At 44.8% G+C, this 15672-nt stretch overlaps 1 protein-coding gene across 2 annotated transcripts in view; it reads right to left on the bottom strand.

Annotated features, from left to right (window-relative positions):
• The window catches only part of LOC109920948 (RPA-related protein RADX-like), a 63485-nt gene that overhangs the window by 45133 nt on the left and 2680 nt on the right, over positions 1-15672 (bottom strand). For both annotated transcript variants that reach the window (XM_048605232.1, XM_048605231.1), the window contains exons 2-7: positions 14993-15635; positions 13243-13385; positions 11638-11830; positions 7989-8097; positions 786-877; positions 565-687 (exon numbers count right to left, since the gene is read on the bottom strand). In XM_048605232.1, the coding sequence (XP_048461189.1) occupies positions 565-687; positions 786-877; positions 7989-8097; positions 11638-11830; positions 13243-13385; positions 14993-15632 (1300 nt within the window). In that variant the 5' untranslated portion in view covers positions 15633-15635. The remainder of the gene's footprint in view (positions 1-564; positions 688-785; positions 878-7988; positions 8098-11637; positions 11831-13242; positions 13386-14992; positions 15636-15672) is intronic.

Raw genomic sequence — 15672 nt, 5'->3', positions numbered from 1 at the left:
TCACTAGGGTGATTCCGGAGTTGAGGGGGTTGGCTTATGAGGAGAGACTGAGTAGATTGGGATTATATTCATCGGAATTCAGAAGATTGAGGGGGATCTTATAGAAACATATAAAATTATGAAGGGAATAGATAAGATGGAAGTAGAGAGGATGTTTCCACTGGCAGGTGAAGCTAGGACAAGAGGGCATAGCCTCAAGATTAGAGGGAGCAGATTTAGGACTGAACTGAGAAGGGATTTCTTCACCCAGAGGGTTGTTAATCTGTGGAATTCCTTGCCCAGTGAAGTAGTTGACGCTACTTCAGTAAACGTTTTTAAAGATAAGGTAGATTTTTTTTGAATAATAAAGGAATTAAGGGATACGGTGAGAACGCGGGTAAGTGGATCTGAGTCCACGAAAAGATCAGCCATGATCTTATTGAATGGCGGAGCAGGCTCGAAGGGCTGGACGGCCTACTCCTGCTCCTAGTTCTTATGTATAATATGCATGTTGCTCATTTTGGAACGAGTTAATTAATTCCAGTCAGTTGCAGTTTAATTACCAAAAGGCAGAACATTACTTACTTGGATGAATCTGTTGAAAGGTTTCTGGCTGTGAAGTTGCAAAAAGTTCCAGGACAAAAGGTTGCTCAGTGCTACCATCTATAGCATGCACCCAGCGGTACGAGTAGAAATCCTCACTACTGTCTGTGTCACAGTAAAAGAAAGATGAGAGTTAAACAGAGACTTTTAAGTATTGTCATGAAGCGGAATTTCTCCCACTGTCAGCACTTTGAAAAGATTACCTTCCTTTCTTATTCTCTGACATCTTCCCACAAAGATGACAAGTCCAATAACATCACATGTGAACCCCTCGGGCAATTTATCCAGCTCTAGCCTGAAAAGACAAATTAAGGTGAAACTGCTGACAAGACCATTCCACAAACTAAACAAATACTGAGCTATTGTAAATGTGCAGTTAGTTGATTCATAAAAGAATTTGCCTACAGCATTTATTTTCTGAACAGGAGTCCAGTAAAAACAGCATCCACACTCTCCACCACTGATGCTCAGTAGCAACAGTGTAAACTCTCTACAAGATGCACTGCAGAAATTCACCAAAGATCCCTCAGACAGCACCTTCCAAACCCATGACCACATTCATCTGGAAGGACAAGGCAGCAGATACATGCGAACACCACCACCTTCAAGTTCCCCTCCAAGCCATTCACCATCCTGACTTAGAAATATATCGCTGTTCCTTCATTGTTGCTGGATCAAAATCCTGGAATTCCCTCCCTAAGGACATCGTGGGTTGACCCACAGCAGGAGGAATGCAGCAGTTCAAGAAGGCAGCTCACCACCATCTTCTCAAGGGCAACTAGGGACGGACAATAAATGCTGACCCAGCCAGTGACACCCATGTACCACAAACGAATAAAAAACAACACTTGTACTTCTTAACAAAAAAAAAAATCTGCTCATTCTGATTTGAAGTGCATACAAATGTCATTCCTAGGACTGGCACGAGAATGCAGATTAGAACGAAGGGAGAGACTACAGTGAGGGAGCTTAGGAGAAGAGGGTGGCCGCAGACAGTCTTTGGAAGGTAGGTTTGTCCAGAATAATAACGACTTCCAATCCACATTCCAGAGAGTATGGGGTCTCAGCAACCTGCTGGGGTGGCAGATTAGTGCAGCAAAGTCAGAGGTCCCTTCACTCAGGGGTGTATTCAACCCCAGCTGCCAGTTCAGGAGAGTGTGGAAGATCCAATATCTCCAGGAACAATAAGAGTGTTTGCTTCCCTGGTATCCTGCCTGAATGATCTTGCTGTTCACAAACTAACTGCAAAAATCTGCCCATGTTACAAAAGTGACTTCAAAATGCACAGCTGTGAAACATAGAACAGTACAGGCCCTTCAGCCCACAATGTTGTGCTGACCTATTATCCTACTAAGATCAAACTACCCTACATTTTACTATCCTCCATGTGCCTATCCAAGAGTCACTTAAAAGCCTTTAAAGTATCTGACTCCACTACCACTACCGGCAGCGCATTCCACACACCCACCACCCTCTGTGTGAAGAACCTACCTCTGATATCTCCCCTATACCTTCCTCCAATCACCTTAAAATTATGCCCCCTCGTAATAGTCATTTCCGCCCTGGGAAAAAGTCTCTGACTATCCACTGTATCTATGCCTCTCATCATCTTGTACACCTGTATCAAGTCACCTCTCATCCTTCTTCGCTCCAATGAAAAAAGCCCTAGCTCCATCAACCTTTCCTCATAAGACCTGCCCTCCAGTCCAGGCAGCATCCTGGTAAATCTCCTCTGCACCCTCTCCAAAGCTTCCACATCTTTCCGAAAATGAGGTGACCAGAACTGAACACAATATTCCAAGTGTGGTCTAACCAGAGTTTTATAGAGCTGCAGCATAACCTCGCGGCTCTTAAACTCAATTCCCCTGCCAATGAAAGCCAACATACCATATGCCTTCTTTACAACCCTATCAACTTGGGTAGCAACTTTGAGGGATCTGAGGACGTGGACCCCAAGATCTCTCTGTTCCTCCACACTGCCAAGAATCCTGCCATTAACCCTGTATTCTGCATTCAAATTTGACCTTTCAAAGTGAATCACTTCACACTTTTCAGGGTTGAATTCCATCTGCCATTTCTTTGCCCAGCTCTGCATCCTGTCAATGTCCTGTTGCAACCTACAGCAGCCCTCCACGCTGTCCACAACCCCAACAACCTTCGTGTCATCGGCAAACTTACTAACCCACCCTTCCACTTCCTCATCCAAGTTATTTATAAAAATCACAAAGAGCAGAGGTGCCAGAACAGATCCCTGTGGAACACCACTGGTCACCGAGCTCCAGGCTGAATACTTTCCATCTACTACCACCCTCTGTCTTCTATTGGATAGCCAGTTTTGTATCCAGACAACCAAATTTCCCTGAATCCCATGCCTCCTTACTTTCTGAATGAGTGTACCATGTGGAACCTTATCAAATGCCTTGCTAAAATCTATATACACCACATCCACTGCTCTGCCTTCATCGATGTGTTTTATCACATTGTCAAAGAATTCAACAAGGCTTGTGAGGCATGACCTGCCCCTCACAAAGCTATGCTAACTATTTCTAATCAAACTGTGCTTTTCCAAATAATCATAAATACTATGTCTCAGAATCTTCTCCAATAACTTGCCCACCACAGAAGGAAGACTGACCGGTCTGTAATTTCCAGGATTATCCCTATTCACTTTCTTGAACAAGGGAATGACATTTGCCACCCTCCAATCACCTGGCACTATTCCAGTGGACAGTGAGGACGCAAAAATCATCGCCAAAGGGGAAGCAATCTCTTCCCTCGCTTCCCGTAGTAACCTTAGGTACATCCCAATTACTAGGGGTCACGATTTCAAGATGAGAGGGGATAGGTTTAAGGGAGATATGCGTGAAAAGTTCTTTACGCGGAGGGTGGTGGGTGCCTGGAACGCGTTGCCAGCGGAGGTGGTAGAGGCGGGCAGGATAGCGTCATTTAAGATGTATCTAGACAGATACTTGAATGGGCAGGGAGCAGAGGGATACAGATCCTTGGAAAGTAGGTGACAGGTTTAGATAGAGGATCTGTATCGGCGCAGGCTTGGAGGACCGAAGGGCCTGTTCCTGTTCTGTAATTTTCTTTGTTTTGTTCTATCCCGTCTGGCCCAGGGGACTTATCTATCCTCATGTTTTTCAAAATCTCTTGCATATCCTCCTTCCTAACATCAACCTGTTCGAGTATATCTGCCTGTTTCATGCTGTCCTCACAAACATCAAGGTCCCTCTCACTGGTGAAGCAAAGTATTCATTAAGGACCTCCCCTACCTCCTCTGACTCCACGCACAAGTTCCCTCCACTATCCCTGATCGGCCCTACCCTCACTCTGGCCATCCTCTTGTTCCTCACATAAGCATAGAATGCCTTAGGGTTTCCTTGATCCTACCTGCCAATCTTTTCTCATATCCCCTTCTTGTTCTCCTAAGTCCATTCTTCAGTTCCTTCCTGGCTACCTTGTAGACTTCTAGAGCCCTGCCCAATCCTTGCTTCCTCAACCTTAAGTAAGCTTCCTTCTTCCTCTTGACTGGATGTTCAACATGTCTTGTCATCCAAGGTTCCTTCACCTTACCATCCTTTCCTTGCCTCGGTGGGACAAACCTATCCAGTACCTGTAGCAACTGTTCCCTATTTCTGTCGCGCATTTCCCCGAGAACATCTGTTCCCAATTTATGCTCCGCAGTTCTTGCCCAATAGCATTGTAATTCCCCCTCCCCCAATTAAATACTTTCCCATACCGTCTGCTCCTATCCCTCTCCATGACTATAGTAAAGGTCAGGGAGTTGTGATCACTATCACCGAAATGCTCTCCCACCGAGAGATCTGACACCTGACCTGGTTTGTTGCCAAGCACCAAATCCAATATGGCCTCCCCTTAGTTGGCCTATCTACATACTGAGTCAGAAATCCTTCCTGGGCACATCTGACAACATCTGCTCCATCCAAACTTAGGAGGTTCCAGTCTATATTAGGGAAGTTGAAGTCACCCATGACAACAATCCTATTACACCTTACAACTTTCCAAAATCTGTCTCCCAAACATTTTGGGATGTCTTGAGAGCAGGATAAGGCACCAATGAGACATTGCTCTTTAAATATTCCACCCGTTGCTGTCATGTAAAAGGCTTGTCCACGTGCTGTTCATAGCTTCCATTAAAATTCTGGACAAACTGTAATCTCACAGCAGGATTGAGAAGCGCCAAAGGCCGGAAAGGTGGCTTTCTGAACAGGCTTGGAGAAGAAATTTCAAAAGAAATAAATGCTGCTTGTTGAATAAACTGAAGACATGTCACAGGTGTCATGGGGAGATGGTGGTGAAGTGGTAATATCACTGGACATGCAATTAAAAGGTCCAGGCTAATGCTCTCGAGACAAAGAGTTCAAATCCCACCACGGCAGCTAATAGAATTGAAGTTCAATTCATAAATCTGTTAAGTTCCCGCAACAATTATTATTAAAATAATTAACTAATGCACTTTAGGGGAAGGAAATCTGCCATCCCTATCTGGTTCAGCCTACATTTCCTGGTTTATTCTGCTCCCTCAAAGAATACCTAAAACAGATGACTCGGCCACTCAGTGCACCTATGACAGTGCTGCTCTCCTACAGTAGTTCGCTGAGTAAGGAGGGATGTACGTATCATTGAAGGCATGCAATACAGGTTCATCCCTGGGATTAATATATTGGAGGCACTCCAAAGAAATTTCACTAATAGTGTGTCACAGGATCTGTGCTTGGTCCAATAAGTTTCATGATTTATATAAATGATTAGAATGTGAATATAGGAAACATGGTTAATAAATTTGCAGATGACAGCAAAATAGGTGGTGTAGAGGACAGTGAAGGTTATCTTGCAGAACATTGGGACCGTGATCAGATGGGCCAGTGGGCCAAGGAGTGATAGATGGAGTTTAGTTTAGATAAATGTGAGATATTGCATTTTGGAAAGGCAAACCAGGGCAGGACTTATACAGTTAATGGCTAGGCCCTGGGGAGTGTGGCCAAACAAAGAGACCTAGGTGTGCAGGTGCGTAGTTTCTTGAAAGTGGAGTTTCAGGCAGACAGGGTGGTGAAGAAGGCATTTTGTACGCTTGCATTCATTGGTCAGAACATTGAGTATAGGGGTTGGGAGGTCATGCTGTGGCTGTACAGGACATTGGGTAGGCCACTTTTAAAATACTGTGAAAAATTCTGCTCACCCTTCTATAGGAAAAATATTGTTAGACCTGAGTTGGTGCAGAAAAGATTTACAAGGATACTGATGGGACTGCAAGGTATGGAGCCATAGGGAAAGGCTGAATAAGCTGGGGCTATTTTCCCTGGAGCATTGGAAGCTGAGTTTATAAAATTGTGAGGGGCATGGATAGGGAAAACAGCCAAGGTCTTCCTCCCCAGGGAAGGGAGTCAAAACTAGAGGGCATAGCTTTAAGGTGATTCGGGTAAGATTTAAAAATCACCTGAGGGGCAACTCTTTCATGCAGAGGGTGATGCGTGCATGGAACGAGTTGCCAGAGCGGATGGTGGGGGCTGGTACATTTACAACATTTAAAAGGCATCTGGATGGGTACATGAGTAGGAAGGGTTTAGAGGGATATGGGCCAAATGCTGGCAAATGGGACTAGGTCAGATTGGGATGCCTGGTCAGTGCAGACAAGTTACTCCAAAGGGTGTGTTTCTCTGCTGTAGGACTCTATGAATCTAAGCCGATACCAGGTCTGGAGGCAAGTAACATTAGTGCCACACAAATGCCAGGCTATGACCATCACCAATAACAGACAATCTAACCACAACCCCTTGACATTCAATGATGTTACCGTCACTGAATCCCCCACTATCAACATCCTGTGGGTTACCATTGACCAGAAACTTAACTGGACTCACCACATAAAGACAACGGCTACAAGAGCAGGTCAGACGTTAAAAATACTGCAGCAAGTAACTCACACCCTGACTCCCCAAAGCCTGCCCATCATTGATAAGACACAAGTCAGGAGCGTGATGGAATACTCCCCACTTGCCTGGATGAGTGCAGCTCCAACAACACCCAAAAAACTTGACACCATCCAGGACAAAGCAGCCTGCATCCACAAGTATCCACTCCCTCCACTACCGACGCTCAATGGCAGCAGTGTGTACTATCTACAAGATGCACTGCAGAAATTCACCCAAGATCCTCACACAGCACCTTCCAAACTCACGACCACTTCCATCTGGAAGGACATGGGCAACAGATACCTGGGAACACCACCACCTGCAAGTTTCCCTCGAAGCCATTCACCATCCTGACTTGGAAACGTATCACCTTCACTGTTACTGGTTCAAGTAACTCCCTCCCTAAGGGCATTGTGGGTCAACCCACAGCATGTGGATTGCAGAGGCTCAAGAAGGCAGCTCACCACCACCTTCTCAAGGGCAACTGGGGATGGGCAATAAATGCCCACATCCCACAAATTAATTTTAAAAAACTCTTTTTTTAAAAGAGTGGTTGTTAAGGTTGGGCCTGTACTTGTTGGAATTTAGAAGAAGGAGATATGGCCTATTTGAAACATACAAGATTCTTAGGGGACTGGACAGATTTGAGAAAGGATGAGTTTCTCCTTGTGAGAGATTGTAGGACCGGAGGGTATTATCTCAGGATAAACAGCCACACATTTAAGACAAGAGGTGACGAGGTATTTCTTTTCTCAGAGGGTAGTGAATCTGTGAAATGCTTGGCCCCAGAGGGCTGTCAAGGCTGGGCTGTTAAGTATATTCAAGGTGAGATTGACAGATTGTTTATCAATAAGGAAATCAAGAATTATGGGGAAAAGACAGGAAAGTGGAGTTGAGGATTATTAGATCAGCCATGATCTCATTGAAAGGCAGAGCAGACTTGATGGGCTGAATGGCCGATTTATGCTCCTACATCGTTTGGTCTTACGTGACTCCAGACCCATAGCAAGAGAATTGACTCACACGTGTCCTCTGAATTGGTCTAGAGAGCCAATCCAGCTCATAGGAATTGGGGACGGGCAACAAATATTGACTTTGATAGAGATAACAAGGTGTACAGCTGGATGAACACAGCAGGCCAAGCAGCATCAGAGGAGCAGGAAGGCTGACGTTTCGTGCCTAGACCCTTCTTCAGAAATCCAGCATCTGCAGTTCCTACTATCTCTTGACTTTGATAGATTTGGCTCACACCTGACAAATGAACAATTTTTTTTTAAATTCCCAGCTCTGCAAACTCAGGTACACGAGGAATTGGTTTTAGTAAGTGTACCTCACTGCACGCTGTGCTGCAGCCAGTTAGTGTAAGCTTTATCACTAACATAAAAACACGTCATGGCTTCACGCATTTAACAATAACTACCAAGGTGAGCGGTCATGAATTTCAAAGGGAATCTTTTACAGGAACGGTACCTCGTGATAAAATTGTATTTAATGTCAGGTAACCTCCACTCTGCTTTGACTTGCTGAGGTGGTACAATCTGGATTTCAGCACGAGGGTCTCGTGGATTGAGGCAGATCTCTGAAATCAAATCCAGCAGAAAGTAAATGGAAAACCTGCGGAAATAAAAGACATCCTGGAGGCTAGCGGGTGGGTAAACCCATCGGCTTTCTGTAGGTTCTCTGAAACCAAGGTGCTAAGACAGCCATAAGGCCAATGTTTGACCAACATGTGAGGTACTCTCTCTCTCTTTCTGTAGAAGCATGTCTGACTTCAAAATTTGCATTCATATAGCACCTTTCATGATTATAGGCTGTCCCAAAACAGGCAGTAAAAGGCCAGACAGCCTTTTAAACATTGGTGTTACATAGGAACAAGGATTGCACACAGGAAGGACCTACAAACAGCAATGACATAATGATCAGATCATCCATCTGAATGGTATTTGTTGATGGGACAAATATTGATTGTGTGTTGAGTTATAGCTTGGCAAAGACCAAACTTTTGCATTTACGTAACTACCAACAAACAACAGCAGTCCTCCACTTTTTGCTTATCTGTCTAGGGTTCTGCCTGACTGCGACACTGTACATCAGACTTCATTCAAGTGGTAGCGCATTCAGTTCAGTCAGGAGGTTCTGGGTTCAAGTCTCACTTCAAACAATGAGGTCAAAACCCAGACTGATACTCGAGTACAACACTGAGGGAGCTCCACACAGCCAAAGGTGCTGTTTTTCAAAAGGGCTGTTAAACAGAAGTGATATTTCTCTTCTCAGGTGGATGCAGATGGCACAATTCATTATTTCCATAATACCTACCCCTCAAACAATACCAGATGACCTGGACAGTCATTGTTCCTATCACAGTGCAGCTCTCTCTTAGTACTTCACTAAGGAGGGATAGACTAGCCAGGGAGGAAAACAACATTGAGGTTCACCACATTAATCCTTGACATGGTGGGATTGTCTAAAGAGGAATGGTTGCAAAATCTGATCAGCATTTCCTGGAGTTCCAAAGAATGTGAGGCAACCTCAGTGAAGCTAACACAATTCTTACAAGTTGTAAAGGGGATGGGGTGGGGGGTGCAATAGATGACTAGGGAGTCTAAAACCAGTGGACATAATCCCAGGATATGGGGTGGGACGTTGAGATGAGTGAGAATCTTTACCTTCAGAGGCTGATGAATCTTTGGAATTCTCTACTCCAGAAGGCTTTGGAAGCTCAGTTTGAGAGTAGGTTTCAACGCAGTCGACGCATAACATCAGAGAATGTGGGATGGTACAGGAAGATGGCACGGAGATAGATGATTCGCTATGATCGAGCTGAATGGTGGAACAGGGTTAATGGGCTAAATAGCCACATCCTGTTCCTATTCACTGAAGTATTATGAGTGGGAGTCAAGCTCCAGGTTCTTCTAACTCAAGAGTCAAGGCTGCTACCACTGGGCCATTCTTGAAACCAGGGACAAAATCAGAAATTGTTGGTGAAAGTCAGCAGGTCTAGCAGCAATTGTAGGGAGAAAGCAGAGTTTTGTGACTTTTCAGAATTCTGATGGCAGAGTCACTGGACTTGACTGTTTTCTTCTCACAGACCTGCTGAGTTTCGCCAGCAATTTCTGTTTTTCCTTTTGGATCTGTGGCGTCTGCAGTTTTTTTGTTTTATTTTAAGAGTCAAAGCCAGGGCAATTGACAGCCCAATACTCTTTTGGGAGCGCAGCCTGATTCTATAGCCAACGCATGCTATCAGCACAGCTCTCTACTGGAAGCTTCCATTGGCAGTAATTATCCATTCCAAGATTTGGGAAATTATACTAATATCAGCATTCAGATTCTTAACATGTTTACACAAAGCTCCTCCATCTACTTTATTAATGTTTGTTTCAAACAGTTTTGATAATCCTAATGACATACTGGCATTGGAGGTCATTCAGAAGAGCTTCACTCAGTAGTACCAGGGCTGGAGTGACTGTTTTATGAGGAGAGGAGAGATTGGGCCTGTGCCCATTGGAGTTTAGAAGAATAAGAGGGAACCTTATTGAACCATACACGACTCTGAGACGACGTGACAGAGTAGATGTGGAAAGGTTGTTTTACCTTCTGTAAGAGTTAGAACCAGAGAGAATAATCTTAAAATAAGGGGTCACACATTTACGACAGAGAAGAAATAGAATTTCTTCGATTTCTTCTTCTAGGGGTGGTGCAGTGGCTCAGTGGTTAGCACTGCTGCCTCACAGTGCCAGGAACCCAGGTTCAATTCCACCCTCGGGCGACTGTCTGTGTGGAGTTTGCACATTCTCCCTGGGTCTGCGTGGGTTTCCTCCGAGTGCTCCGGTTTCCTCCCACAGTCCCAAGATGTGCAGGCTAGGTAGCTTGGCCATGCTAAATTGCCCGTAGTGTTCAGGGATGTGTAGATTAGGTGGGTTATAGAGGGATGGGTCTGGCTGGGATGCTCTGAGGGTCGGTGTGGACTTGTTGGGCCGATTGGCCTGTTTCCATGCTGCAGGGATTCTACGATTCTGTCAGAGGATAGTGAATTTGTGGAATTCTTAACTGCAGAGGAGTGTCAAGGATCAGTCATTAAGCATATCCAAGGCTGAGACATACAGATTTTTAATCAGGGAATCAAAGGTTACAGGGAAAAGGCAGGAAAATGGAGTTGAGGGTTATCAGATCAGCCATGATCTCATTGATTTTTGGAGCAGAATTGATGGGCTGAATGGCCTAATTCTACTCCTACATCTTATGGTCTTATTAGAAGAGCAGGCAAAGGAGTCTGTTATTGAAATATTCAGTGGTCACATTAAAATGAGGGTGATATGTTAGCAAGGGCATGGAATGGATTGAACGAACCTATCAATCAGTTAGCACAGGCACAATGGGCCAAATGGCCTCTTTCTCTCCGGCATAGTACTGTTTCATAGGGAGGTTTGTACAATCCTGTTCAAGGGAGATGGAAACAGACAAGAATCTAAATGGGGACAAGAGTGGAAATTTAAGACAAGATTGGATAAACACATCACAAAAAAAAACACTTTAACAGTGAGGTGTAGGATCAATGTAATGGCATGATTCAAATGGATTGCTAGGAAACTGACTTTTCAGGCATTCTAGAGAAAGAGAGATGGAGATAGACAGAGAGGAGAGAAAGAGATCAAGCAAGAGGTGCAATGAGGGAGAAAGGGGAAAGGTAATGAGAAAAAGGGAAAGGAAACAGAAAAAATCAGAAAATGGTAGACAAGGACCAGAGTCAGAGAAATATAAGGCTAAACAAGAGACACTGTTGGATAAAAGTTAAAAAGAGAGTAATTTGGCTATATATTTGCAGCACAGGGCAGAGAAGAAGGGGAGGGGGAGGGAGAGGAGAGGAACAGGGAGGGGCGATGGGGGGGGAGAGAGAGAGAGAGAGAGAGAGAGAGAGAGAGAGGTGGGGAGGGAGGCATAATCAAAGACAAAAGTAATGTAGCTTTTATGCTCAGATACTACTGGGTGCTCAGGCTGATTGACTGATCGATGTGGTAGTTTCTGTGCTTACAGAACGAACAATACGGGATACCTATGTAAGAGAATAATACTTAATTCACACTGTATGTACGTCAGATAATACTGAATGTGGTACTCTCACCTATGGTTCTAAGGCTCTTTATCTGTGGGTCACATGGAGTGGCCCAGGTTCTCCTCTGGTAACTTTGTTTAACTGAGTACCGGTGCAGCAGGAGAACTGTGCCAACGTGCAGGGACTGGTACCATTCAGGGCACAAGGAGTTCCACAGGACCAGTGGCATCATACCCGACTGATCAGCTACTTCAAAGTAGGCCTACAGCAAGAGCCAAAAGGAAATCTTAGACACAGTCACAGCCCAATGGGCAGGATGTGCATCACCATCTCTACAATGGATATGCTTTTACCCCACCGTTACAACCCTTCATCTCTGGGACTAGAGGAAAACGTAAAACAAAAAATTACACATCCAGAGAACAAAAACAAAACCCACTGGCTTATAAGGAAGACAAATGGGAAATACAAAGGGTTTAGTTCAAATAAGAGGTTCAAATATCCCTCCAGATATTAGTGAAGATAAATTAAAAACAAATTCTTGACACTGCATGAAGAGATATATTGCTTAGGTTTGACTGACCTATGCATTAACCTACAGATCGCTCCATAACAGGGTGGAGCGGGTCAGAGGCTAAATGCTAACATGATGCCAACATGGTACTTGTGTGCCTGTCAGCATTAATACGATGGCAGACACTGTGATGCCCTCAGGTCCTTCTAAATTAAGCTGCTGTAATGCAGTTGGGAGCTTGATTGCAAACTGGTGCCAATGGTTCACCAGGGGGTGGAAATCCTAACAGTTAGGGGGATTCTGGTGACACTGCGGTAATGTAACCTTTCGACCAGGAGGCCTGGGTTGAATCCCACCTGCTTCAGAAATATGCCTGAACCAGGCTGATTAGAAAATATTGCAAACCCTAAAAAGGTGGTGGGACAAAAAGTTGTAGAGCTGGATGAACACAGCAGGCCAGGCAGCATCAGAGGAACAGGAAAGGATCAGAAGAAGGGTCCAGACCCAAAACGTCAGCTTTCCTGCTCCTCTGATGCTGCTTGGCCTGCTGTGTTCCTCCAGCTCTACACCTTGTTATCTCAGACTCCAGCATCAGCAGTTCCTATTAACCCCAAAGGTGGTGGGAGCTGCCTGTTCCACGTCCAGCGTACAGCTTGTGGGTCAGAGCCTGAACTAACGCAACTTTGTTCATGTTATAAAGCAAAATTTAACACTGAGTAACATTAAAAGGTCAGGGAATGATGGTTTATCAGGGGAGGTGATGGCCTAATGGTATTATCGCTGGCCTATTAATCCGGAGACCTGGCAATGTTCTCAGGACCCGGGTTCATATCCTGCCATGGCAGATGGTGGAACTTGAATTCAACAAATATCTGGAATTAGGGGTCTAATGATAAAACCATTGCTGATTGTCAGGAAAAACCCATCTGGTTCGCTTATGTCCTTTAGCGAAGGAAACTGCCATCCTTACCTAGTCTGGTCTACATGTGACTTCAGACCCACAGCAACGTGGTTGGCTCTAAAATGCCCTCCATTTAAGAGTGGAAAATAAATGCTGGAATTCTTGTGCAAATCATAAAAGCTCTGGGTCAGGAGTTAAAGAGAGGGACATTTCAAAGCCTTCAGAACATCGGGGAGTGAATGCAGATGGGATTACTAACCTGATATGGAAAGTCCACCTTTGTTTGGGGCCGTCCATAGTAGCGTAACCTGGACTTGTGCATTATTCGCACGAGAAGATGTGGAAATCCAACTTTTGCTCTCCAGGTCATTGACAAGTGTTGGAGAGAAATGAGTCCTAAGCCTGTGAGAAAACAATGAGACTGAAATGTTATGTTTTCTTTCAAAAGGAGAGGTGTAACATTAATTCTGCTTCTCTCTCTCTGTAGATGTTGTTTAACCAGCTGTGCATTTCTAGCATTTCCTGTTTTTTTAAAATCAATATTCACAGTGACTAGTTTTAAAATGAGTCGGATAGGTATGGGTTGGTGGATAAGCAGGGATTCCTGAAGGGAAGATAAGTGTCGGTCTGATCCAGTTGAACTGCCAGCAAAGTGTCTATCGTGATGGATGGGGAAATGTCTTTGTACTGTGTCTATATTGATTTGCAGACGGCACTTGAGAAAAGATGGTGAGTAAAGAATCAGTACACAGAGAACTGGAGGTAACCTTGTAACAAGTGTCAGTAATTTGCGCAGAGGTAAGGGACACAAAGTCACGGCAAAGGGTCTGTTCTCTAATTGCCACTTTGTGTCAAGTGATGTCACCCAGGGGTCTGTAATGAGACCTCAGCTCTTGATCACTGACATTAATGACTTGCATTAAGGATGAAGCATATCCCATTTCATCAATGACACTGACTTTGGAGTCACTGTATGTTGCATAGATGTGAACATGAAGCTACCTAGGGATATAAGACAAAGTGAATGAGCAGAGATGGAGTTCAAAAGAAAGAAGGCAATAGTCAGGAGTGTGGTGGAATATTCCCCACTTGCCTGGATGGGTGCAGCCCCAACAACACTCAAGAGCCTTGACACCATCCAGGACAAAGCAGCCCGCTTGATTGGCACCACATCCACAAGCACCCACTCCCTCCACCACCAAAGCTCAGTAGCAGCAGTGTGTCCTACCTACAAGATGTACTGCAGAAATTTGCCAAAGGTCCACCTTCTCAATGGCAACTAGAGATGGGCGATAAATGCTGGCCCAGCCAGCAACACTCACATCCCATGAGTGATTAAAAAAATGCAAAAGATCATTCACTTTGGGCTTGAGAAAGGCCAATTACTCTACTCCAGAACGTCAGTCTGTAAGGACAAACAGCCAATCATTACAATCCCTGTCAACTTTTATTTACGGAGATACACATTACAAACTTCTAAAAGCAATGTAAAATAGTAAATGCTTGAATGATACGTGTTGGTGTTTTGGTTACTATGTTACAGCTATTGTTTAGAGCAGATGGGTAAAACAATGTTCTGACATTATAATACCACATTAGACACAATAGATACAGGAGCCTGTTCATGTGAAACCTCAGTAGTGTCACTTTTGTCACATCCTGGTGCACACAGACTGACAGCATTCAAAAACAGGAAATCTCCACTCACTTCTCGATTATATAAACAATAGCGGGTTGGTTAGCTCGGTTGGCTAGACAGCTGGTTTGCAATGCTGAGTGATGTAACAGCATGGGCTCAATTCCTGCACTGGTGAGGTAAACGTGAAGGACTCTCATTCTCAATTTTGACCCTCGTCTGAGGTGTGGCAACCCTCAGGTTAAACCACCAGCAGTTGTCTCTCTAATGGGAGAGGAGCCCTCTCGTCTGGTAGGACTATGACAACTTTAATTTAGATAAATAACAATATACTTGACAATACAGTGTAACTTAAAATTGAAAGAGAGCTCACCTTCAAGAGGGACATTTGGAAATGGCGGTGTCTTGGGGCCAGCCCATTCTCTGCCATACGGGTCATTGTTATTCCACAAGGGTAAATAATGAAGCCGTCCCCCTTTCAAGGGGGTTTCCATCTGCAAAGTCCTCAGAAGATCCCTCCCCCTCTGGGATGTAGTCAAGCTGCGGAGGGGCTCGATGCTCGGGGAAGGGATACTCAAACTGGGATTGCATTCTGCAGCCACCAGCTCCAGCGCCTCAATCTGCAGGAAGCATCGGTTCAGCCTCTTCTCATCATGCACCAGGCTGCAGCGTGTGAGGTGAATCCCACGGCCCACTCTCAGGCAGTTCCAGTGAACCAGGGAGTTCAGGACAGGAGCCAAGTGGCACTTCACCTGAGAAATCTGATCAGTCACCGTCACATCGAAAAAGTAGCCGGAAGCTGATTGGGACCCCTCCTCATTCCCAGGGTCTCTCAGGTATCGCTGGATGGACACAACAACCACAAGTTCAGGGGTGTCGAGAAACACAGGACACAAGACGGTGGAATTTGTGAGCTGCTCCAGAAGGGAGACAAGTACAGATTTGTCCCTTTCCTCTGCATCACCTTCGAAGCTAACGCTGGGGGTAGAACTGTTGCCCAGCTCAGCCAACATCACCTAAAAAGCACAAAAACATTCAGAGATCAACAAACGT

Source organism: Rhincodon typus, chromosome 14 (assembly GCF_021869965.1).
Source record: "Rhincodon typus isolate 14 chromosome 14, sRhiTyp1.1, whole genome shotgun sequence".
NCBI lineage: Eukaryota > Metazoa > Chordata > Chondrichthyes > Orectolobiformes > Rhincodontidae > Rhincodon > Rhincodon typus.
Note: the sequence above shows the minus strand (reverse complement) of the source record. Positions and strands in the feature narration are given on the sequence as shown.